At 41.2% G+C, this 26,241-nt stretch overlaps 1 protein-coding gene across 9 annotated transcripts in view; it reads right to left on the bottom strand.

Annotated features, from left to right (window-relative positions):
• TNRC6A (trinucleotide repeat containing adaptor 6A) overlaps positions 1 to 26,241 on the bottom strand; it is a 102,944-nt gene that overhangs the window by 5,612 nt on the left and 71,091 nt on the right. For 8 of the 9 annotated variants that reach the window (XM_087417152.1, XM_087417146.1, XM_087417147.1 and 5 more), the window contains 11 exons: positions 22,398 to 22,540; positions 21,865 to 22,011; positions 21,560 to 21,697; positions 20,952 to 21,080; positions 20,420 to 20,497; positions 19,945 to 20,155; positions 16,739 to 16,870; positions 5,038 to 5,196; positions 3,818 to 3,958; positions 1,706 to 1,813; positions 164 to 385 (listed from right to left, as the gene is read on the bottom strand). In XM_087417152.1, coding sequence (XP_087273278.1) covers positions 164 to 385; positions 1,706 to 1,813; positions 3,818 to 3,958; positions 5,038 to 5,196; positions 16,739 to 16,870; positions 19,945 to 20,155; positions 20,420 to 20,497; positions 20,952 to 21,080; positions 21,560 to 21,697; positions 21,865 to 22,011; positions 22,398 to 22,540 — 1,608 coding nt within the window. The remainder of the gene's footprint in view (positions 1 to 163; positions 386 to 1,705; positions 1,814 to 3,817; positions 3,959 to 5,037; positions 5,197 to 16,738; positions 16,871 to 19,944; positions 20,156 to 20,419; positions 20,498 to 20,951; positions 21,081 to 21,559; positions 21,698 to 21,864; positions 22,012 to 22,397; positions 22,541 to 26,241) is intronic. The other variant, XM_087417149.1, reaches the window with a different exon arrangement.

Below are 26,241 nucleotides of genomic sequence, written 5' to 3'. Positions count from 1 at the left end.
ACGGAAATTGCAGAAGATGGCAATGCACTAGGAATTGTACGTTTCTTTAGAGGGGAATGTGATAGTTACTCTTTAGGTCTCTATTAAACTAGACTGTTGGTACCGTACCGGTTAGTGTTCAGCAAATAAACCACATGAAACCATCCTATGCACTTCATCTTACCTGGGGTATACCTGGCGTCAGAATTTCCCCATCCTCCACCTACACGAAGGGGAGAATTATCCCACGTAGACAAGGGTGGCTTCTGACCAGTCAGTCCCGGAGGTGGGCGGGACGGAGCAGTGATGTTTTTAGGTGGCAAAGGGACCTTCCACAGCTCATGAGCCAGAGAGGTGTTTGTAACTGAACCAGGAGACCATGTCAATTTGGAATCACTATTTCTGGCTACTCAAAGGAAAAAAAAAAGTAGGGGAGGGGGGAGATAATGCTTTTAGAGAAGAGAAAATTTAAATAATGATAACACCCATTAGCCCACCAAAAGCAACTCAAACAAAAAGAAACTCTATTAAAAACCCCAAATCAAACTAAACTGCCATAAAAGAAAAACAAAAAGCCAAAAGAAAACTGCTCTGTCGCCTCAAAACACTCAGATCATTTCCGTTATTAAGAGTTTGAAGACCTATGAAATTCTTAGTCCAGCGTACAAAACTACACTTTAACTGAAATCAAAACAAAACACAAACCGCTGCTCTAAAACAGCGACTGGGAACTCCTTAATAACCACAGATTGAGTCACTCAAGATTGTCACACAGGCCATTAAAGAGATTTTAGAACTTTGTTGTTTACTCATGGAAAAAAGGCCCTCAAAAGTAGCTCCTCCCCCTCAGGGAGTCATCACAGCACACTCACTGGGCACCTCTCTGTGCTGAGCGCTGGGCTGCCGGGCGCACCATCCCTAATCCCGACACACACTCCACTGAGGAGCAGAGGTTACGCAACCTGCCTATCAGTCCAGGGCACAGCCAGGAACCTAGGCCTGTCCAGCTTTAAAAAAAAAGCAAGCAAGCTCTTTTCCTGATGCATGCTGCCTCATGGCAACGGGGGTGTGCAGGGATCAGGCACACAGTCAACTACGTCAAAATAATGCTAAAAACATGAGGGGGCAGAAGGAGATGGAAAATTGTATGACTTCTGTCACTGTCAACTATTTTTCTACTTGCTTCATAAAGTGCATGTCCTTTAAATCAGCGTGACTCCAAGTGTGGTCGCAAGACTGGTCACAACACAGTTTACTAGTGGTCCGTGACAGAATGAGTACAGAAATTCAGAGGAGCACTTGTAAACTGTGACAGCAATTTGACATCACCATAACTCCCAAGTGTGTAATCATTTTTCTAGCAATTCTAAGTTTACTGTATTTTACAAAAGCATGAGTTTGCAAAGGATTGGAAATTTAAAAAGTAACAGGTCCTGCACTGCAGACAGTTTGAGAACTGCTTTGGATTAAATTACATTTAATTACAGAGCTGAGATGGCTCTCAGATGACAGTGAGAGCTGTTCAGTGAAAGCTGATTATTTTAGTAAATCACTGCTGGATAGAGTCAATTTTAAAAAAGGGACAAGTGGTGTTAAAAATATTTTCCCAGGCTCAGAAATACATTCTCCTACCTCCCTGAAAATAAGACTTTAGATAAAAAGAAGGATCGAAAACCCCAGGCCCAGCCCCAGGTTCCGACTCCAACCCTCCTCTGACAAGGCCCACCTGAAGTGCTTTGTGCTGTACTGCTGAGGGGAACGTTGTAGTTGGAGGCACGAATGGATGACCAGGCACTAGTTGAAGGCAGCGTGGTGTTCAAGGATGAGGATGACCCTATGTGGGGGAAGAGTCCAATTAGTCGTCCCCAGAGTAAGGGACGTGGAGTTTAAGAACAAGCAAAAGCATCCAGTGAGACTGCAACAGTACGCCATGAGAAAGGAAACAGGTAGGCTCAGGGTCACAGACGGTGCCCAAGACTGCATCTGCCTTCTCACCTTCAAAACAGCACGCTGAGAGCTTGTTCAGTGTTTTTACTGTGGCTCAGATGAAGTACTTCCCGCCCAGCCCTGTCTGTGAGAATATACTCCAACAATGAGACACACACCCCCGAGACAACACCTGGCTCTATCTCCCAGTATAGGACTCCAAAAGAGGGATAATTCTTACTGCTCCCTACTCCTGTCTCTGAACTCCAGTGACTTATTAGACAAGTTCACCAAGGCACCTTGGCACTGACACGACAGTCAGCCAGGCCTTCATCTTTCTCCATCATGCCCCATATTCACTCTCCAAAACCTAGCCTTTCTCCCCACCCCCACTTTTTTTTTTTTGCTGAGGAAGATTCGCCTTGAGCTAACATCTGTTGCCAATCTTCCTCTTTTTGTATGTGAGCTGCCATCACAACACGGCCACTGACAGATGAGTGGTATAGCTCCGTGCCCCGGAACTGAACCTGGGCCGCTGAAGCAGAGCATGCCAAACTTAACCATTAGGCCACCAGGGCTGGCCCTCTCCTTATTTTTTAAAAATCCTCTTGACCACTACTCTAGTTTAGCTCCAGACTCAACCATTATCTGGATCACTCCAATAGCTCCTAACTGGCCTCCCACTCCAATCCATCTGCTCACCACTGTCAGATCACCCCACCTTAAACGTCGATTCTTCCACCCAAAACCTTCAATGGTTTATTTCTCCTAATATCAAATCTAAACTCCTCTCCTGACTTTCAGAATCTTCTACAAATAGGAAGCAGCCCTTGTTTCTGCAAGCCGCCAGATTCTTTCACTAATTACCAGGCATGACGTATTAGGCGTGGCTCTGTCCCCCCTCCTTTCTCCTGGGAAATTAGTGGCTTTAACTACTGCTACACAGTTGTCTGTTAAATTCAGTCAGTTTAGAATGATGAGGATTCTTTTCTCACCATTGTGATATGGCAAACATCTGTTAACAAATTACATATCTAATGTAAAATGCTGACTGTTTTACATTTTATTATAAACTGTTTAAAGGGATAGATGAGAGGATCTAAGTTATAGAAACAGAGAAAATATTTCATTCACCTTTGCATGAAATACTTGTAAATGCCTGGGGTTAAAAATAACCATGTGGTAGGTAGTAGAATGATTTTATTTAACCCATTAAAAAGTGCATCAGGACTGTAGGGACCCTTAAATTGGTCTTATTTTCACTCTGAGAGACAAAGAAAGCCAAACTGCTTCTCCAGATGAAGAAACTAGTTATAAAATAGGTAACAACCTTTGGTTGTTAATACAATTACTGGAAAGCAAATGTTTGTGTTAGCTTACTAAGTTAATATACGTGTTTACCATATCAAGTGATAATAAATCCTCATTTTAAAAGTGGCTGAAGAGTCACCTATTGGAAAACTGAGAATTGAACTGTTTTCATTGCCGTGATGCCCTTGGACGTCAGGGGCTGTGATGTGCTGGAGTGACTTCTGCTGTTGAAAGGTTCACATCTACTTTGAGGGATTCTTTTCATTTATTTATTTTTGTGAGGAAGATCAGCCCTGAGCTAAAATCCAGTGCCAATCCTCCTCTTTTTTTTTTTTTTTTTTTTTTTTTGCTGAGGAAGACTGGCCCTGAGCTAACATCCATGCCCATCTTCCTCTACTTTATATGGGATGCCACCACAGCATGGCTTGACAAGCAGTGTATTGGTGCGTGCCTCAGATTCGAACTTGCGAACGCCAGGCCGCTGAAGCGGAGCGTGAGCACTTAACCGCTTGCGCCACCGGGCCGGCCCCTACTTTGAGCCATTCTTAAAGCATGTTGTCCACCACCATTCAGAAATTCTGACTTGTACCCGCCTACATACCACTGTTCCTGTCCCTGAGGTGGTCAACTTCCCGCACAGTATTAATTGAAAGATTGTTTATGACACTGCCAGGAGTGACGTAAGGGTCAGTTTCAGGGTCAATGTTTGGATAACCTTTCCATGGTTCACCAGGGCGAAATTCTGGAAATAAAAACTTAGAATTAGTTCATGCTTAACTATCTTCTTTTTCTTTTTCCCTCCCCAAAGCCCCAGTACATAGTTGTATATTCTAGTTTTAAGTCCTAGTTCTTCTATGTGAGCCACTGCCACAGCATGACACCTGACAGACCAATGGTGTGGGTCCACAACCGGGAAACAAACCTGGGCCACCAAAGCAGTGAGAGCACCAAACTTTTAACCACTAGGCCATCAGGGCTGGCTCTTAATTATCATTTAAAAATCCGTTACTAAATAGCCAAAACTTTTATTCCTAAAGTCTATGTAATTCTCAAGTATTTTCCAAAGTACCCTAAGAGGCTGATTTGGTAATACAGTTAGTATAATATAAGCTGTTATTTATGAATAACTTGCAAGTTTTTGCAACTGAATCATTTCTCTGGGTTTACATATTTTTACACAGTAATATTTCAAAGCACTCTAATACAAATCACAAAGACATAACAACCCCAACAGGACAAAGCAGGCCATAGGTACATTTCTGGTGATTCCTCAGTACAAATGAAATACTGTCAAGTTAGTCCCCTGACACAGCTGAAGAGGAACAATGACTGAAGGTTTTTATATTCTTCTTCATGCCCGTCAGTGGCACTAATCCCATCTTCACTGCTTGGAGCACAAAGGCACTGGTAACAGGCCAGACACATTCGTCTGCCCAGGATGATGCTCAACTTTTCATCTGGCATTTCTGCATTCTTTCTTATCCTTAGCATAGTTCAGTCCAATCAGGCAGAATTAATACATCCAGAGGTAACAAAATCTTTTTTTTTTTTTTTTTTAAAGATTTTTTTATTTATTTATTTTTTTTCCCCCCAAAGCCCCAGTGGATAGTTGTGTGTCGTAGCTGCACATCCTTCTAGTTGCTGTATGTGGGACTCGGCCTCAGGATGAACGGAGAAGTGGTGCCTCGATGCGCACCCGGGATCCGAACCCGGGCCACCAGCATCGCAGCGCGCGCACTTAACCACCAAGCCACAGGGCCGGCCCAGTAACAAAATCTTAACAGAAACAAATCCTCACGAAAAAAGCTGTTAGTTTTTTACCTGGTGGCCAATTAACACTGCTAGAGCCGTTAGGCGATTTGGCACGTGGCCAGCCATCTCCTATTGAACCTGGAGGACTGGCTGGTGAAGTACTGCTATTCATAAAGTCATAGGGAACAAATGGAGACTCTTCCAGCCTGAAACCACTTGAAATAGCACCTAAAAAGAGAAAAATGATAGTGAAATGTGAGCAAAATATACCACTGAATTTATTTCTTGTAGTTTCTCGAATATAACAAAAAAGCTTTCTATGAGATCTGTGGGTTTCAAACTGTGTTCTAGAGATTACACGAAAATGCAAGGAGAAAAGAAAACTCTGTGCTCTCTTCCAGACTTCAACCACTTTTAACTCTCATATATTGAGATACGAAAATTATCACAGTGGATTTTATTTCAAGAAGGACATAAGGACCATAACCATCAATAAGTGACCAGGAGTACAAAATTATATCCAAATCATTAAAACACTTGTATTTGGGCCTGAGACCAAGCCTAGTGAACTCTTTGTGGGGGAGATTCATGGTTGGGGGTGGGGGTGAATGACGAGCACTAGAGGAAAGAAAAATGACTGCAGCAAAGAAAAAACTGTGGACAAGAAGATCATGAGTGGCAAAGAGGTGCGTCTGAGACTCCAGAAAATTGCTATGCCCACAATACATATGTAATGAAAACAAATGAATATCCTTTTCTATCAGGATGTTTATATTTCTACCCTATACTCCACCCCCTTGTGATTATACAGCATCAGTAAAGATATTTGTTACTAAAATGAGTGTGAAATTCCATAAAAACACAACCTACTCTCATTTAGAAATGATCATTTGGGGCCGGCCCCGTGGCTTAGTGGTTAAGCGCGCACGCTCTGCTAGTGGCAGCCCGGGTTCAGATCCCGGGCACGCACGGATGCACCGCTTCTCTGGCCATGCTGCGGCCGTGTCCCACATATAGCAACTAGAAGGATGTGCAACTACGACATACAACTAACTACTGGGGCTTTGGGGGAAAAAAGGAGGATTGGCAATAGATGTTGGCTCAGAGCCGGTCTTCCTCAGCAAAAAGAGGAGGATTAGCATGATGTTAGCTCAGGGCTGATCTTCCTCACAAAAAAAGAAAAAAGAAATGATCATTTGTTTTCTTGTATTATTCTCCACATGCATCTTTGAACACATCTTAAAATGACTAATGCTTTACACAAGAGGCAAAACACGTCATTCTATCATTGGAACAGTGCCAGCCACTGTGCTAAATGCTGGACATAGAAGGGTGAGTAGGATGAATGGGGTCCTTACCCTCAATGACAGTATATTCAAACAAAAAGCCAAGTAAACCGACAGAGAACAAGAGAGTGTGTGGCAAGGAGAGGGCAGGGCTGCCATGTAAAAAGCTGGGAGTGGAAATTCGAGGCAGTGCGTACAGCCTCCACAAACACCTGAGGAGAAAGACAGCTTGGCACATTTAAGGAACCAAGAGACCATTCTGTCTGAAAAATAAGTGGGAAAGTGAGCAACATGAAGGAGTGGGGAATTCAAAGGCCCTGAGGTGGGACGTGCACACTGTAGCTGCCCCAGGCCCTACCACTCCACACTGCCTAGGCCCTGCCTCTTCCCTGAAGGGATCAGAATTTGCAACAGCCTCATGCAGGGCTTTTGTAGGATGCAGTAAGGAGTTCTTTATATTGAAGGGTTTTAAGAAGAGAAGTAATGCAATCTGATGTGTTTTGAGTTGTTGCAGTGTGGAAAATGGAAGGCAGGCAGGAATCGAAGCAGGCAGACCATTAGGAGGCTGTTAAGACAGTGAGACACAATGGATGCATAAACTATGCATTCAGGAAGTAGAATGGGCACTGTTCACAGATGGACTGGATGTGGAGGTTGGAAAAAGGAAAAAAATCAAGAATATCTCTTAGACCCAAATATCCATCAACTGATGAATGGATAAACAAAATGTGGTGTTATCCAGTACAACTACAAAAAGGAATGAAATACTTATGCATGCTACAACATGGATGGACCTGGAAAACACTACGCTAAGCCAAAAACGTCAGTCACAAAGGACCAGATACTAAATGCTTCCACTTATATGAAATGTCCCATATAGACAAATCTATAGAAAACAGAAAAATTAGTTTTTAATTATGACTGGGAGAGATGGGAAACTAGAGCGGGAGGAGTGACACCTAAGGGGTTCTTCTGAGGTAAGGAAAATGTTCAAAAATTGATTGTGGTGATGGATACATAACTCTGAGAATATACTAAAAGCCACTGAATTATATACTTTAAAGGAGGAATTATATGTAAAGGAATTACATGTTTATAAAGAAGAACATCTCAAGGTTCTAGCTTCACTAACTTGATAGAAGGAAGTACAAGTTACTAAAATGAGGAGGAGCGAGGGTGAAGAAAGGAAAATCAAGTATCTTGTCCTCTCATGTTGTCTGAAATAGATGCAAAGAAAAGCCCTGGCTCATGGACTCAAGGCTGCTCTAGTTATGAGCTTCTGGTACTGCAGAGCCGAGCCCTGAATGTCGCGTTAGCCTCCTTCATTCCGTGACAAAGGTTCCCCTGATGGCAGCTGACAACATCCAAGCTTCTCTCTCAGTTTCTTAGCGATGGCAGAGCTGAAGCCCACAGCCCACTCAGTAGTGGGCACTAACCTACACCTGAGTGGATTTAGTCACCCCACCAATTCCATTTCCCCTCTTTTCTGGCTTCCTCATCTAGTGACTTCTATCTGAGTGAATTACCTATCTTTTTTGTAAGCTGCATTTAAACCACTTGGGAGTGAAGTGGGATATAAACCAAGTAGAAGCTGCAAGTCATATAGTTAAGTAAGGAGGGGTGCCAAATTTCAAGTGATTAAATCTTACGCAAGAACCTGAGATGATAAAAGTATTCCTTTTTTTAGTAAGAAATAATTTCTACTTATTAAAACTTCATTTTATTAAAAAGGAAAACAGGGGTCGGCCTGGCGGCGTAGTGGTTAATTTTAGGTTCGTGCGTTCTGCTTTGGCAGCCTGGGGTTCGCCAGTTCGAATCCTGCGCACAGACCTACTTACCACTCATCAAGCCATGCTGAGGTGGCATCCCATATAAAAGTGCCACAATTCTACAACTATGAAACACAACTATGTACTGGGGCTTTGGGGAGAAAAAAGAGAGAGAGAGAAAAAAAAATGGAAGATTGACAACAGATGTTAGTGCAGGGACAATCTTCCTCAAAAAAAAAAAAAAAGGAAAATGACATAAAAGGTAGCTACGGTCCAATTATATTCTATTAATCACTGCATGAGAACATCAGAAAACTGAAATGTAAAATTCATATGGTAGGTTTAGTTTAAGCAAATAGAGCTGGATTTACACTGGAGAAATGGTGTTGCTTAGAGGTAAGGCATCTCAGGAGATAACTATGAAGGCAATAACAATAATGAAGGCTGAGAACTACTGACCACTTACGGGTCTGATCCTGTTCTAGTGTTTACATGTCTCAGAGGTATTGCCTTATTCATCCTCAAAACATCGTATTATTCTCACGAGGGACCTGAAGTTCAGAAAGGTTAAGTTACTTGCCAGTGGCTAATACGTAGCAGAGCTAATTAGCCGCAGAGCTAGGTTTCAAATCCAGGGTCCACATTTATTTTGCCATGTTGCCATCACCTCAACTCCCATTCCCATTCTTAAGAAAAATTTCAAATGTAATAGACCATTGAGTGGCAAATGCAATTTACAATTCAAGTCTGTTTGATTTAGGGTCCAATGTTCCTTCTACTACATGACAATTTCACCTTCAATTTCTGATCATTATCAGTCCAATGAGTACAAACTAGCAAACTGACCTTTAAGCCAAGTTTAGTCCAAGTTGCAAGATACAATCCAATGGAAAGGAATGAATGTCATAAAAATGTGCTTCTAATACTAATCAGAGGAACATAGATTGGATATTGCTAAAGTTAGAAAACAGAGTCTCTCCTGGCTCCTCCCTCTCCATTATCTCAAAATCACTAAGTCCTGTCAATTATGCTTCCTATATAGCTTTTATTTTTCTTTTTGCAATTGCAAAGATTTCTGAGTTATTTTGTTTGGATTCCTAGTATACAGCATAGAGTTGGATTTTGCTTTATGATTCAATCTGAATTTCTATTATTTTAATAAATTAGTTTGCCCATTTATATTTATCAAATTGACATATATTTGGGCTTAGTTCTCTCATATTATTTTATGTGATGCCTTCTACTTTACAGATTCTTTAAAAACTCTGAAAATGTGGAATTTGTTTTTGTGTGTGTGTGTGTGTGTGTGTGAGGAAGATTAGCTCTGAGCTAACATCCGATGCCAATCTCCTCTTTTTGCTGTGGAAGACTGGCCCTGGGCTAACATCCGTGCCCATATTCCTCTACTTTATATGGGATGCCGCCACAGCATGGCTTGACAAGTGGTGCATCGGTGCACACCTAGAATCCAAACCCACGAACCCTGGGCCACCGAAGCAGAGAGTGCGCACTTAACCGTTATGCCACCAGGCCAGCCCCTTGGAATTTGTTATTATTTTTTCTGAAAATGTGGAAGGCTTATATTTTTGTTTTAGTGGGTGTCTTTATAATTTATGTTATATATTTACTATTCATTTCTTTAAAAATTTTTTAAATTGAGATATAATTAACATATAACATTATATTAGTTTTAACTATACAACATAATGATTCTATATTTGGACAAACTGTGAAATGATCACACAGCTCTCAAATAATGACTACACTAGGTCAGGCCACTGGCATCTTTTGTTTCGCTAAGCTTTGGGTCAGGCAGAGAAGTTTCCCAACTGATCTCTCTGTCCACCTCTACTCCCCAGTTCTCCATGCTGCAGCCAGAGTACTCTTTCAAAAATGCAAATCTGATCATGTCACTTCCTAGCTTAAAACAGTTCTCCTTTACAGAGGGAGTAAAATTCAAACTCTTCAATAGTTTATAAGGCTCTTAAAATTCTAGCCTCCACCCCCCCTCATGGTTTTTCTCTCCCTTCACCTCTGCCTAGCTAACTCCTGTTTATCTTTCATATCTCAGCTTAAGACATCACAGGCTTCTTGGGAAGCATTTCCCAACTGCCCTCAACCTCAAGGCATCCTTCCATGTATGTGCCCCTCCCCAGAACACTGTAATTTTCTCTGGGTGCTGAGGAGGGGAAAGGGATTTTATAAACTGCCTTGAAGTCACAGAATCTTAGGACCATAAAGTACCACAGATACCCAGTCCAACCCTTCCTTGATGCACAGTTTCCTAGTCAAATGTCCTTGCCTCCACTCCACTCTACTTCCCTTAACAAATCTGTTTACTTACGCTAGGAGGTGAGCAGTAAAGAGTTCACACAGCAGGCCCAGACTGCACATTGCAAAGAGCTTTAGGACTGGCCCTTGATCAGCTCCTGGGCTCCCCTACACCCAGAGAACATCCTGCCAGATCAGAGTACCTTCACATACCTTGGGCCCCGACATGCCAGATAGTTTATGATAACAATGTGATTTACGGTGAACACCTGTTTTTGTTTGCCTGGGGCCTGGGTCATGCTGTATTTGTCTGACCTCTGAGGGGTCTGCAGGGGGCTGGAGACTGAGTAGCTAAGATCAGTCATGCAAGGTGCTCCATGCCTATATATGACTGACCCCTGATAAAAAACCTTGGACACCAAGGCTTGGGTGAGCTTCTCTGGTTGACAATACTTTGTACATGTTTTCACACATCCTTGCTGGGAGAATTAAGTCTGTGAGACCCCAGTGGAAGAGGACAATAGGAAGCTTCTCCTGGACTCCACCCTATAAGCCTTGTTCCTTTGCTGATTTTAATCTGTATTCTTTGCTGTAATAAACCATAACCATGAGTATTACTGTTTTATGAGTTCTGTGAGTTCTTCTAGCAGACCGACAAACTTGAGGGTGGTCTTGGGGACCTCTGACACAGAAGGTGTCTTGGATTTTCTCTTCTCTGTTCCACAACTAACTTACTAGCTCTCTAAGCTTCACTAAATGGGGATAAAAATAAAACCCACCTAAGACTGTGGTGCAAATTGTCAGCGCCAGCCAGGGCGTTCCCCACAGGCTTCTCCCTTCCCCTGGCTCAGCCTCTCTCTGACGTGATCCTGAATACTGCTATCAAATCACTCTCCCTTAAAAAATTATCTCTACACTATACTACCACTATGGAATAACAGCCCCTATTTTCTACAACAGGGAAACACAAATGCCAATGAGGCCAATCAGGTTTTATAAACAAGTGAAGCATGCAGCCTATAGGAAAAATCCCACGGTCCTTCCCTCAGATAGAAATATGACTGTATAGAAATATTTCTCTGGTTATGGAGTACAGGAAAATATTTCTCCACCAATGAAGGGGAGGGCACAGATATGAGGGGAGTGTGAAGAAAAACAAAACAACAAGTAAATGCAAAGATAAATGGCAAATGACACTACCATCCAGCAGAGGGAAAACAGAGTGGCAGGAAGCCAGCACGCACACGGGCAGTAGCTACTCAGTTTTGGGTGGTTACTGCTTTGGAGCTCAGTGCTGCCAGATCTTCACATTTCTAAAAGAGATGCCAGAAATTTGAATTTTTACATGAAATTTCCTGAATGTTTAAATAGAAGTTGGTTCAAAAAAAATTATTTTCCAAATAGTGAGGATCTAACAAAACATAGCGTGTGGGCTGGCATTTTGGGGACTGGCTGGGAATGCCATTGGCTGGAATTCTCCTGAACACAGTTAGATGCTGATTTATTTTATTTTTATAAGGGAAAAAGAAGAGACTACACCAAAATATTAATAATGGAAATATGATGATTAACATTTCTCTAAATTTTTTTAACATAAGGAAAAGGGAAAACAAAGCAAATAAAAAGAATATGCCTGAGAGGAAGATTCTAAGTCTCCACCAGGAGAGAGATAAAGATACTAAGAGAAGGAAAAGCGATACCGAGCAAAAAGGAGTGGTTCTGGGAGAAAATGATAGTATAAATAATTGGAGGTTTATTACAATAAGAAAAGGCATTTTCTTAAACAGATTAAACAGCTTAAAAAAAAGTCAACATTTTAAGACTTGAACTTTAGAGGTCTCTCATATACAGATATAAAACTAAACTGTCTTTCTTTCTAGAGATGAAGACCAAAACCACTACCAGACCGAGGTATATTTTTGAAGTCATTTTCACAAGGAAGAAAAAAATACAACAATGAAGAAAGAATAAAAGAAACCAAACAGAAGAAATCCCATCAAACATTCTTGATTTTTTATGGGATAAAATAGAAGCCTGGAGATATCAAAATAATATCCATGAAAAGAAGACTACTGGCCTTGGGTTGGTTAAGATTAGTTATCAACTATCACCTGCTAAAGTAAAGAAAATGAGAACATTTTAGGGGTGTGGAAGCATATAAAAATTAAGTAATTTGTATTACTAATAAAAAAAATAGGGGCCAGCCTGGTGGCATAGTGGTTAAGTTCTCGAGCTCTGCTTCGGTGGCGGCCTGGGATTCCCCGGTTTGGATCCCAGGCACGGACCTATTCACCACTCATCAAGCCATGCTGTGGTGGTGTCCCATACAGAAGAGCTACAACTCTACAACTCTTAAACACAACTATGTACTGGGACTTTGGGGAGAAAGAAGAAAAAAAAAAAAAGAGGATGATTGGCAACAGATGTTAGCACACAGCCAGTCTTCCTCAAAACAAAAAAAAAAAAAAAGAAAAATAATTCTAAAAAACAAAGAATGACAGTTTCAAGACAGCAAACTAAGTAAATACAGAATAGTAGGAATCTAGACTGAAGTAGAGAAAAACCATCAACTCTCTCTCTCTCATTCTGAAGAAGAGACTGTTACTAGAATATGTTCATTAGATTGCTATGTATACAGGAATAAAATATTTATTGTTTAAGCTAATTACTAAAAAACTTAAAAATTCACTGCTCACATTCCAGATTTATGTAGGAGAAAACAGTTTATGCAATAAAATGCACAGTGAAAAAAATGATAAAAACCAGACATTAAGTTTAAAAAAAGAGAAGATAAATAGAAATACAAAATTAAACACTCGAATTAAAAAAAACAATACAGAGCCAGGCCTGAGGCCCTAGCGGTTAAAGTTCAGCGCACTCCACTTCAGCAGCCCAGCTTCGGTTCCTGGGCACGGAACCACACCACTTATCTGTCAGTAGCCATGCTGTGCCAGCAGCTCACATAGAAGAACTAGAATGGCTTACAACTAGAATATACAACTATGTACTGGGGCTTCGGGGAGGGGGGCAAAAAAAAAAAAACAAAAAAGAGAGGAAGATGGGCAACAGACGTTAGCTCAGGGTGAATCCTTCCCAGCCAAAAAGCACCCACAAAATTACTTTTATTAACTGAATTGAATAAAAAACAAACATGAGAATAGGCTGCTGCTTATAAGAAAACACCACCACCACCCACTGCCTGCTTGTCAGGCACCAGGCAATGAGATAAGAGCTTAACAATTATCATCTCATTTAATACTCTCAACAATTCTATGATCAAGATGCAAACACTATAACACTTAACGACTTTAAGAATTGGGATTGAATCCCAAGTGTATTTGACTTCAAAACCTATGCTGCATGATGACACCCCATGTATATAACGCATACTGTATACCAGTACGCCCTATGTAAGTATGCCGCGCACTTGAGAATATACGATATATGTTACAGCTACAACAGTAACTCACTGATGTTGTAGGAAAGGGAAATTTCACTTTTACAGAGAAACTGAGGCTCAGATATGCAAAACAGATTTGGGAAAATTCATGTTAACCTGAGAAGACAGAAAACCCTATGGTAGGGGCTGGCCCGGTGGCTGAGTGGTTAAGTGCGTGCGCTCTGCTACTGGCGGCCAGGGTTCGGATCCCGGGGGCGCACCGATGCACTGCTTCTCCGGCCATGCTGAGGCCGCGTCCCACATACAGCAACTAGAAGGATGTGTAACTATGACATACAACTATCCACTGGGGATTTGGGGAAGGAAAAAAAGGAGGAGGATTGGCAATAGATGTTAGCTCAGAGCCAGTCTTCCTCAACAAAAAGAGGAGCATTAGCACGGATATTAGCTCAGGTGATCTCCCTCACAAAAAAAAAAAAAAAACAAAGAAAACCATATGGTAGAAACATTTTTCTGGGTCTCCATGTTCTATCCCTCCATTCATTCTTTTCCAGGTTTCTTCACTACTAGTTGCTCCAGGATTCTGTCCTTGTTCTTTTCTATGCTCTATCCTCTGGGCAACCTCATCCATGTCCATAACCTCAACATTCTGATGAGTACCAAATCTTACTCTAGCCCGGATTTTTCTCCTGAGTGCTAGGCCTCTATTTCTAATTTCTTACTGGGCTTTTCCATGTTGAGCTATCCCCAAAATACCACACTCAACAAGTCTAAAATCAATTCATTATCTGTCCCACCAAGCCTACTTCGATTCCTGTATTTACTCTACCATTAATTGCATTATCATCCACTCATCCTTTCTTTTTTTTTTTTTTTTTTTTTTAAAGATTTTATTTATTCAGTTTTTTCCCCCCAAAGCCCCAGTAGATAGTTGTATGTCATAGGTTCACATCCTTCTAGTTGCTGTACGTGGGACTCGGCCTCACGTTGGACGGAGAAGTGGTGCCTCAGGGCGCTCCCGGGATCCGAACCCGGGCCGCCAGCATCAGAGCGCGCGCACTTAACCGCTAAGCCACGGAGCCGGCCCGCACTCATCCTTTCATCCAGCAAATGTTCCCCGAGTGCTGCAATGTGCTCAATGGGGATGCAAGTAAGCAAAGCGTGGGCACTCTCCTTCAAGAGTTTATGTCCCACATCAGAGACAAGCCTAAATGGATACTTACACAACACAGAGATCTATACAGACGTGCTATGGGAGTACAAAGCCTGGAGGAGGCTCCTTGGAAATGACTCTTGAGCGAAGTCTTAAAGGTCAAGGGGTTAGACTGAAGGGGGCTAGAGATACAGGAGAACATTATAGATGATCATATATTTATAGAACGAGTTAAGTTAGTTACCAAGCCCTTTTGCCCTTAAGTCTAACAGTCTCTTCAGTGCACTCCCTCTCATGTCCATTGCCCTCTTTCTCTCACTTTGACTACTTTAAGTCTTACATGCCTCTAGATATCCACCATTTTTATGTTTAAAATGATTTATGGCATAAAAGTTTTCCATGATTTGCTCCATAGCTACTATTCCAGCTTTACCTTCCTCATTTCTCTCATTTGCACCTTCACCTCCAGACATGTCCACACAACACAACTCATCAGCTGTCCTGTCTTTGATTCATATGCTATAGTCTTTGTTGTTCTTTTTCTACTCATTTAGTAAACTTAAAGACTCAGTTCAGATGAGTCTCTATGAAGCCTTTCCAGACCCGCCACATCCAGTTTGCTATTCCTGACTCAACCCTCCAATGGATTTCACATTATTATACTGTTTTTGTACTACTATATGTATTAACTTTTATAATACCTACCACAGTGTACTAAAGCTGTTTACATGTTTATTTTTGCTATCAAACAATGAGCACCTTCAGGGCCAAGTATTTTTACTTGCTTACATATGCTCAATTGTGTGCATGTATGCAGACATGTATCTACGTATTCCAGGTGGCCTGGCACAGTCCTTGGAAAACAGAAAATATTCCACTAACATTTTCTAGATGAATGGATAATATTAAATAAGATGAAAATGATATTCCTAAAAAAAAATTAACTGATGAGAAGACAATATTGAAGCTATATGATTTACATACAGCAATAAAATAAAATGTGCTAATATACAAGAAACTGATAGAAATCAAATTATGATGGAAGTTTTTAATACCCTACATCAGATTAAATTGAGTAAATGTTAAGCAGAACCTTAGAACAATAAAATCAATTGCAAAAACCTAAATGATCATCAAAAGGGGAATTAAAAAAATAATAAATGTATAATATGATCTGTTTTTTTACAATAGCATAATAAAAGTTAATTTTGCTTTTTTTAAACTAACTAATAAAGCAGTTTTTTTTTTTTTTGAGGAAGGTCAGCCCTGAGCTAACATCCATGCTAATCCTCCTCTTTTTGCTGAGGAAGACTGGCTCTGAGCTAACATCTATTGCCAATGCTCCTCCTTTTTTTTTTTCCCCCAAAGCCCCAGTAGATAGTTGCATGTCATAGCTGCACATCCCTCTAGTTGCCGTATGTGGGACGCAGCCTCAGCATGGCCGGAGAAGCTGTGCGTCGGTGCGAGCCCGGGATCCAGGCCACCCAGGCCACCAGTAGCAGAGGGCGCGCAACTAACCACTAAGCCACGGGGCCGGCCCTCAAGCAGTTTTTAATGATGAAGAAAGGTTCTAAGAGAATTTGGCTTTGAAAATATACATTTAAAATAAAAGCCTGGGCCGGCCCCATGGCTTAGCGATTAAGTGAGCGCACTCCACTGCTGGCGGCCCAGGTTCGGATCCTGGGCGCGCACCAACACACCGCTTCTCTGGCCATGCTGAGGCCGTGTCCCACATACAGCAACTAGAAGGATGTGCAGCTATGACATACAACTATCTACTGGGGCTTTGGGGGAAAAATAAATAAATAAATAAAATTATAAAATAAAAGCCTAAATTTAGTGTTCTATAGATATTTTTTTAAAAGGCAAAATGTAAGAATATATTTTATACCATGTTTGCTGGAGTTTTGATCCAAAGATGTGTTTGCAGAAATGCTGTCCACTGTAGTCCACTTCCTTAGTCTTGACTGTGGCTCTTTAATACTGTTCATATCCATATTTACATTCAAGTTTGAGTTCAAGCCTAAAAATAAAATATTAATTAAAAAAAAAGACTTTATAAAATATACCACGTTTTCCTTTTGGTACTACAACTTCCATTTTCTAGAAAAACATATGTAACTAATCTAACATTTTCAATCCTGCCCAATGTCCCTTAATAAATATCATCTTGCAAATGTGGCACAGCCAAATGATTACACACAAAGGCAAGGCAGGCAGAATAAACACTCTGGGCTTCTGGCCAAGGTCATGCAGAAACAACGTGGGGAGAAAGAGCCACTTATGGCTAGGTTATCAGAGAGAGCAACACACAGAAATCCCAAATAGCTATTCTAATACTCGATAATACAATGTTTTCAAACCATGAAACTGTTAATACTGTAATTGCTTTAACTGTGGAAAACTATTTCTCCATATAATTTTGATTATTTTAAAATTCCCTGGCAAAATTAGAGAAAATTTTAAGGAAGCCAAATATTAAAGTTTATCTCTAATAAACTACATCTCTCTAGCTATTTCCCAAGACTATCATGCATGAAGAATTATATATAAATCACTTTCAGTTGCTACCCTTTGCTTGTAAACAACAATTGTCAACTGGCTGACGAGCCAAAGGATACTGTCATTTAAAAGTAAAAATGTCCTGCTCTAACAATTATACTTAAAGGTGAGAATCCCATACCCCAAAGGCACATTTACTTGAATTTTTCTGATGACACACATCAGACTTAGATATTCTCTTGGAATAAGGATGGAAATGGTCAGAAAACTGACCATTAAGCCAATGTTTCTTAAAGTGTGATTCAGGGACGACCATCAACATCAGAATCATCTGAGATGCTTGTTAAAAAGGAAGACTTTTCAGTGGGAACCAGAACCTGTGTTTAACACATATCCAAGTGGTTCTCATTCTAAAGTTTCAAAACCAATGGTTCTAAACACTTGGGTCTGATGAGAGTTCATGTGATATTAGGTCAGTCAAACTTGAAAACTTTAATAATATGAATTTTCTAATATTATCCCTATTTTTGGAGTGAGCAACTACATTCGCTGCTCTCTGGACTCATCAATTAGACCCAAGGGTTGGCAATTTTTTCTGTAAACGTTCAGATAGTAAATATCTTAGGCTCTGTGTGCCACACAGTCTCAGTGTCTCTATGCAAGTCTACTGCCATAGCACAAAAGCAGCCCCAGAAAATACATTAACAAAAGAGCGTAGCCGTGTCCCAATAAAACTTTATTTATAAAGTCAGGCAGCTGGCAAAAATTTGGCCAAGAGGCTGTAGTTTGCCAATGTATGATTTAGACAACCATACTGATGTTTGCATGAGTTAAGCAAACTTTTTTTCTTTTTTTTGTGAGGAAGATCAGCCCTGAGCTAACCTCCATGCCAATCCTCCTCTTTTTGCTGAGGAAGACCAGCCCTGAGCTAACATCCATTGCCAATCCTCCTCTTTTTTCCCCCCGCCTTTTTCTCCCCAAAGCCCCAGTAGACAGCCGCATGTCATAGTTGCACATCCTTCTAGTTGCTGTATGTGGGATGCTGCCTCAGCATGGCCAGATAAGCGGTGGTTGGTGTGCGCCCGGATCCGAACCCGGGCCGCCAGTAGCGGAGCGCGCGCACTTAACTGCTAAGCCACGGGGCCAGCCCCCAAAGCAGACTTTTTTTTTTTTTTTTTTTTTTTTTGTGAGGAGATCAGCCCTGTGCTAACATCCGCCAATCCTCCTCTTTTTTTGCTGAGGAAGACGGCCCTGGGCTAACGTCCATGCCCATCCTCCTCCACTCCACATGGGACGCCGCCACAGCATGGCCTGCCAAAGCAGTGTGTCGGTGCGCGCCCGGGATCCGAACCAGCAAACCCCGGGCCGCCGCAGCAGAGCGCGCGCACCCAACCGCTTGTGCCACCGGGCCGGCCCCCAGACTTTCTTAATGAGGAAAAAGCATCTCTGGCTGTAAAGCCAGCCAGGATAGGAAATCCCATATTTAGAAATTTATCTCCTCAGTGGCCCAATTTATATAGCCAGTATGCAGTCAAACAGTAGAAGTCACTTCCCTTCACTGGTGAGACCAAAACCTCTCAATGTACTTGGGTATTCTTTTACCACTATACTGCTGTGTCTGTGATCACCTAGTCACCACGCTCCTTACCTGCACTGGTAAGTGATAAGGGAACTACTTCTGGGAATGCAAAGAGATTGCTTACAATCCCAAGGACTCAAAGTGTAATCTATGTCCTAGCTGAGAGCCCCTGGCAATACCAGGGACAGCCAAATCATGTATCAGTTCAGCCACAGAGTGAAGCAGCAGCAGGCCCCAATCCTTGCCTGCAGCCCAGAACATTCTAGTTAACTAACCATCTTCAGCACAGTTGGGCTAGCTAGCAACCAACAAAGCTGATTTATGAGAAACCATTGTAAGGGAAAAGAGAAAAAGAAAAAGAAAAATGAACAGGGTTTGAACAATCAAGGGTCAAAATATAATCAAAGGCAAAGGAAGAAAAGGGACGTAAGGAAGGAGAAAACATATAAACCTAAAATTTCCAGAAGGAATAAAAGCCTGGAGACATAATGAAAAAGGGGAAGGGGGGAAGCTATTGCAAATGTGATAAAGGCAATCCCTTCTCTGACTCCCATTTTCTACATTTATACCAGTAATCATTTATAAACATTCAGACAATAATGAAAATTTTAGGTCCTGAAAACTACAAATGTGACTATTTACGGTTGTTTCCCCAAAGCAGCACTGCTCAAAATTTCTCTGGTATGCTGTTTCTAATAGCAATAATTTCAGTCCTCTCCCCTTAATATCCTACAATTAAGATAGCTAGGTCTTAAAAAGAAATATCTTTATTCTAACCCACTTTAAATGAATGTACAATTTTTGACATAGTGTGATTTTTTTGAACAGACAGAGGCCTTCCCTGAAGCAGGAAGACAGGTGAAATAAACCTAGAAAAGGTACGGCAACTCTCAGAGAGGGAACAGCTAAGTACCAGCGTGGCTTTCACGAGGGAATAAAACTGTCAAGGTAAGAGAAGGATATAAGCCTGTGATTCCTAAGCATCTGCTGAATGTTTTCACCAAGGAGAAACCCACCTATAGGGAAGCTGCTGAAAGCATTTATTGGTGATGGCCCTTTTTGCAGCTCAGGTGTAGTGTGGGGCATGACATTTTCAAGGAAAGATTTCATGGCTGGCTGATGGAGTGACTGCTGCTGAGATGGTGGAGTCTGTTGTTTCACCAACAGGTTTGGATCAAGTTGACGGGACTGTTGCATCATTTGCTGCTGCACACTAAGAGGTCGACCCTTAAAACAAAAAAAATGGGAAAAACTGTGGAGAAAAAGTCTTTACAGATACCCATATATTCCTCTTCATTTTTGAATTCACTTCATTCTCAGCAAGAAGGTAAACAACCACCGAACACGAGTTAATACTACTTCTGGGCAAACAGAAGACTTAATAAACAATATATCTCATTATATTTTAACAAAAGCATTTTGAATCTCTTCTTACAAGGGAATTGATATGTAAGTTGAGTTTAAGCATAGCAGGAGAAGGATCTGATCTACCTGCTGGTCTTGCTGCTGCCGGTTCCCAGAAGGCACGCTTCTCTGACTCTGCGCCCTTTGCTGCTGCGCTAACAATCGCTGGAGGGAAGATTGCAAAAAGGTCGTCAGTATCACATCATCAGAGAGTAGCATGCTTCCGAGTGACTGTGGCAGATGGACCTACAAAAGCATGACTTCTTCTAGTCAGTGCCAAGATGTCCTGCCTCATCTAGTATCAATAATCTCTTCCTTGGACTTTCTGGCCTTCAGCCATTCTGTTGAATTCTGCCTTCTGTTCAATTTAAACTTCCACTTCATCAGGGAAATTTTTCCTGATCATCCTACCCCACCCCCCACCCTAGACTTGGCTGGGCTTACACACATAGCATCTTGCCCTTCAAGGTCACTGTCTTTACTGATAGACTGTAAGCTCCCTGAGGGCCATGACTATAACTATTTTGTTTACTGTAACACCTCCTATACAGAGTCCAGAGTTTAGCACACAGTAGACACTCAATAAATGTACACGGAATAGGGCTATTTTTCTACTTACCTGTAACTGGGAGATCTGAGAAAGCTGGTTTAGTTGGGATAGCTGGTTCAGCATGGCTACCTGTTGAGGGCCAAAGAGCGGATTCAGGCCACCGTTGTTTGGTGCATACTTCAGCAATGAAACTGGAACCTTAGGATCACAATGGTAAGTTAATAATGCTGATAAAATAATTCAAACTACTAAATGTACCGTATATTTTAAATTATCAATAGAACAATTAAATTGTGGACTATTATTGGGGGTGTGTGTTATATTCTTTGTAATTGTCTTTCTTTGCTTTACGTACTAATTTACTGTTCACACATAAATTCATGGGTTAAATAAGAGGACAGAGATGAATCTTAAACCAGCCAATTTACTTTGCTTTTGTCCTCACTCCCCTCAAGATGTTTTGTGGCAGACAATGGTAAATTTTAGATTTAAATTATCTTTGACTCATTTTCTTCACCCTACCTAGATCCTTTTGTAATAATAGTGAATTCAGAATTAGCTGCATCTCAAAGATGCCAATGAATATTATGATAATCAACAAGTCATCTCATCCAAATACCAAATTATTCAAGGTTCTTTTTCCAAGTAAACAGAAGAGAATACAGAAGTTTATTTACCTGAGGGGAGAGTAATGGAGGAGGCACTTGAGCACGGAGATTAGGCTGAGATGAACTAAGAGGTTGTGCTGGAGGCTGCTGCATGCCCCGGGGTTGTGCTGCTGTGTTTCCAACACCAAACATACTGGGATTGCCATTCTACAAAAACGAAAAAAAAAAAAAACATAACAGTGGGATCCTTTAGGAACAAACATCTCATTACTACACTGTAATATTGACTTAAATACAGTAACTACATGTAAGAGAGATCTTATTACTTATACAAATCATTCAACAGAGAGCCTAAAATACACATGTAGACTTACCTGTCTAACAGAATTCAAGTTTTGCATACCCAGCCCTGCTATGGAGCCAAGGGCCTGGTTAGGTAGTGCACTATTTGAAGGGGGAAGCTTCATGCTTTGACTGGACATAAACTGCATGTTTTGGGATTCATCTGTTACAATGCCATCCTGATTGGACAGACAGAAAGATGTGCAACACCAGCCAAGCAAACAAGTGGAAGGGAGAAATCATTGCAGGAACAGAAGAGAAGTCACATGACATTCCAGCATCAACAGGAAACAGGTAGAAAACAGAAGAGATCAGATTAGTGTTAATTCTAGAGTACATAAAAAGAACTAAACATATTTTATGGGATTAAGAAGAAAACATAAATGTAATTCCTATGCTAAACTGAGACATGGGACAATGAACTACAAATTCAGTAACAGGATTTGGCACTGGATTATAACACTTTACATTACATTAAATGTTCTAAAATCTTGAGAAAATTATGCTATTAAGAGTATTGGTTTATTAGCCACAGGGGTAGAACAAACAAACAAAAACAATTTACCTTATCAAAATAAGGACTGCGCTCCATGGAAGACTCTTTGGAAATCTGAGGCCGAGAACCAGGACCTTTCCCAACCGTTCGATTGTAATCACCAATATTTAGGCTATGTTTATCTATCTCCATTCGTTTGTCTTGTAACATTCCTAATAAATGCAGGAGATTATGTTACCAAGTAAGGAGATAAATAATCTAGTTGGTTTCAGATAAATTTGCAGTAGAAAGCAAAATACTCACTTCCCAAACTGAAATGACTTCTGTCTTGTCAAGGACATGTGAAAAATGCACTTGCATTTAATAAATCTTGCATTCTTCACAAGTAAAGTTGGGTTTAGCAGATACTGTTATTTTATTGAACAAATTAACTTGAAAACAGACTAGTAATCAGAAGGTTAAGACATCTCTGGTCATCTCTAATCTGTTTAATTTTATAATAAAAACATGGTTTCCAGTAACAACAAAAACAGCACCACAACAAACCACCATCTAACAGATGCTTACCATGTGCCAGGCTCTGTTCTAAATGTGCGTTCTAATTTAAAGCTTGTAACTCTACTATAATCAACCCCACTGAGCAGATGGGGAAACTGGAGACCAGACAGGATAACACCTCCCCCACTCTGTCCATTACTCTCCTCATTCTGACTTCTCTGCAATAAATATGACCTCCTCTCATGGAAACCCCATCCTACAAAATCTTCTTTGCTTGCAACAGTCAGCCCCTACGCTACCATCCTACTTCAACACATCTTTTAAAAGTGGACACAGCTCTCTGTCTCCACATCTTTACCATATGCCCATCTGCCTTCTCCTCTCTCCACAGCTGAGCCCACTTCTTTGTGTTTCTTCAGTGTTGGGATATACCAAGGTTTACTCAGTATACTCAAGGTCTCAGTCTTTTGACTCTCTCTCTAAAAACTTGTTTCCCTTAGACTTATTCACCACCAGGGTATCAACACTCACTGCCACTGAAGTGACCCTCAAATACAAATGTCTACTTTGCCTTCACTTTTGAGCTCATTCCCACATCTTTAACTGCCTGCAAAGCATAGCCACTTGAATGCACCATTGTCACTTCTAATAGGTGAAACCAAGCACACAGTATTTCCCTCTAGATCTTCCTTCATGGGACATGCAAGTGGTATCTTTATTCTCCGAGTCACATATCCTTGAAACCTTGGTTTTGAACTTGAAAAAATACCATTTTTCCCCCATCTCCTTGTTCCTCATTCTCCACATTTTCTTAACCCTCAAATCTCATCCATCATTTCTTTGCAATTTCTGTCCTTCTCTGAGATGTCTGCTGCTGCTGCGACCATTATAATAAACACTCACTTTTACTACCCTCATTCCAGGAAAGTAGAAAGGAAAAATTTTTAACAAAAGGATTCTTAAAATAGGTACAATTTTAAAATGCTGTTCATTTCCTAAAGTACTGTTGCAGCTATGGGTCAGATACCCAAATAATCCACCTTTTAGCTCTTGTAAGAGCTCTCCCTTGAATGTCAAGAATCCTTTGCAACAACTTCTCCTCTGTTCTCTTTCTCCCTGTTAATGGCATCACTATTCACTGATACACCCAACCTAGCTATCTCAAACTCTTTTCCTCACTCTCCACATCTAATCCTATACCAAATCCAGCCAACTCTTCTTGCTAAGTCTCTCTCCAAGCTGTTTTTTCCTGATAATCCACATTATTTTTGCCTCTCCAAATAATATCTTTTAAAAGAGTAGCATGTTACATCTTCTCCACAAACCATTCCTCCAAAACTTCTGCAACCCTTTAGAAATGGTCTGAGTGCCAAATGTGGCAGCCTCCCCTTAGCCTACCAATCCTCTAAGAAGGCCCTTGGCTAAAGTTACCAATGACTCATCCGAACACCCAGTGTCAAATCCAGTCCCTGACAACCATGCTCCTCTTTTCAAATCTCTTTTCTCACCTGGCTTCTGAAAAATTACTCTGTTCTACTCGAACTTGTCCCATTTCTCCTCAAGATCTTTCCTTAAATGTCACTGTTCCCCCAAGATTTTGTCTTTGGTCCATTACTCTACAATTTTCTCTGGTCAATCTATTTTTGAGGCTTTACTACCATCAACGTCTAATTAGTCACACATCTCCAACGCTGTCTCTTCCGAGCTCCACATCCTGATTTTCTACTGCTTACTGGACATCACTACATGGTTTTAATAGCAACTTTAAATTCAATATCTTTCTATCAAACCTGTTACTCCTATTATATTTCTTATCTCAAATAATGGCCAGTTATCATTACCCCTCAGATCCAAATTCATGCTTTTTCACTGCTCTGTGAAAACATCTGGGCCCTACAATTTTTTCCTTGGCCAGCTGGCACTCAGGCTTTGTCAGTAAAGGGCACTGCAGAGACACCGAAGGAGAACAGTTTGCTTCCTGGTCTAACGTGCCCACTTGGCTTTGGCAGTGTTCGCCCTTTCTCCAGTGCTCTCCTCTCACAGCGCAGGGTGGTCAGCAACACTCAGTGGCCAGCTGAGTGGCCAACACTCTCCCAGCATTCCCACATACCTCCAAACTGCTGTGTAGCAGAGTGTCTGGTGAGCTCTCTCTCTGAACAACTTTTCCCAGCACCTTAGAGGGCAGATTTCCAGCAAGTTCCACCAGCACAGTATCACAGCAACTTCTCTGCCATTCAGTGAGCCATGGAGAAGGCAGAGCCTTGTCCTCACAGGAATAGACACATATGTTGGATATGTATTTGCTTTTCCTGCCTGTAAAGCTTCTGCCATCCATGGTCTCACAGAAGGCTTTATCCACTGTCATGGCACTCCTCACAGCACTCTGTCTGATGAAGGAACTCAATTCATAGCAAAGGAAGTACAGTAATGGGCTCATGCCCATGGAATTAACTGGTCTTACCACATACACCATCATCCAAAAGTAGCTAGCCAAACTGATAGGTAGAACTGGTTACTGAAGACTCAGTTACAAATCAAGTTGAGAGACAACATCCTAAAAGGATGAGCTTCTGTCTTACAGGACACAGTAAGTATCTCCCATATTATCAGAATACAGAGGTCTGGGAATTAAAAGGTGAAAGTAGGAGTAGCTTCTCTCATCATTACACCTAATAAGCCACTTGGAGAATTCTTGCTTCCTGCTCCAGCAACTCTACAAGTTTAGAGATTTTAGTCCTCTAGAGAGAAAATGCTTCCACCAGAAGACACGATGGTTCCACCGAATTAGAAGACGAAAACTATCCCTTGGACATTTTCCACTTCTTATGCCACTGAACCAGCAAGAAAAAACAGGGCTCATCTACTGGCTGGAGTGATTGATTCTGATTACCAAGGAAAAATTGGTTTCCTGCTACAAAAGGAAGGCAGTGAGGACTCTGGAACCCAGGGGATTCTCTAGGGGTACTTCTTAGTACGTCCATGCCCAGTAGTAAAGGTTAATAAAAAACTACAGCAAACAAAATAGGCAGGGTGACTGAGGGCTCAAACCCTTCAAGAATGAAAGTTTGGGTCACTCCACCAGCAAAAGAACCCAGAGCAGCTTAGGTGCTAGCTGCGAGTGCGGCACGTATGGAATGGCTAGTGAAAGAAGGAAGCCATAGATACCAACGACAGCTTGTTACCTATTACAGAAATGAGGACAGTGGTAGTTTTCCATTGCTTGTTACATGTATGTGGGTATTTGTATAGGCCACCACTTTCTTCTTTCTCTTTCCCATTTTTATTTTATTCACAAGCTGTTGAAAGTTAACCTTACAATTTAGTCTATAGTAACAAAACTCTAGCTGGATTTGAGGGGCAACAATATAGCCAGTGATAAATACAATGACTCAAGACTGTGCATCTCTTCATTTTG

The sequence above is a fragment of the Ceratotherium simum genome, chromosome 26, assembly GCF_057802395.1.
Source record: "Ceratotherium simum simum isolate JZ-2026a chromosome 26, ASM5780239v1, whole genome shotgun sequence".
In the NCBI taxonomy this organism is placed as follows: domain Eukaryota; kingdom Metazoa; phylum Chordata; class Mammalia; order Perissodactyla; family Rhinocerotidae; genus Ceratotherium; species Ceratotherium simum.
This window is presented reverse-complemented; position numbering and strand designations above follow the sequence as displayed.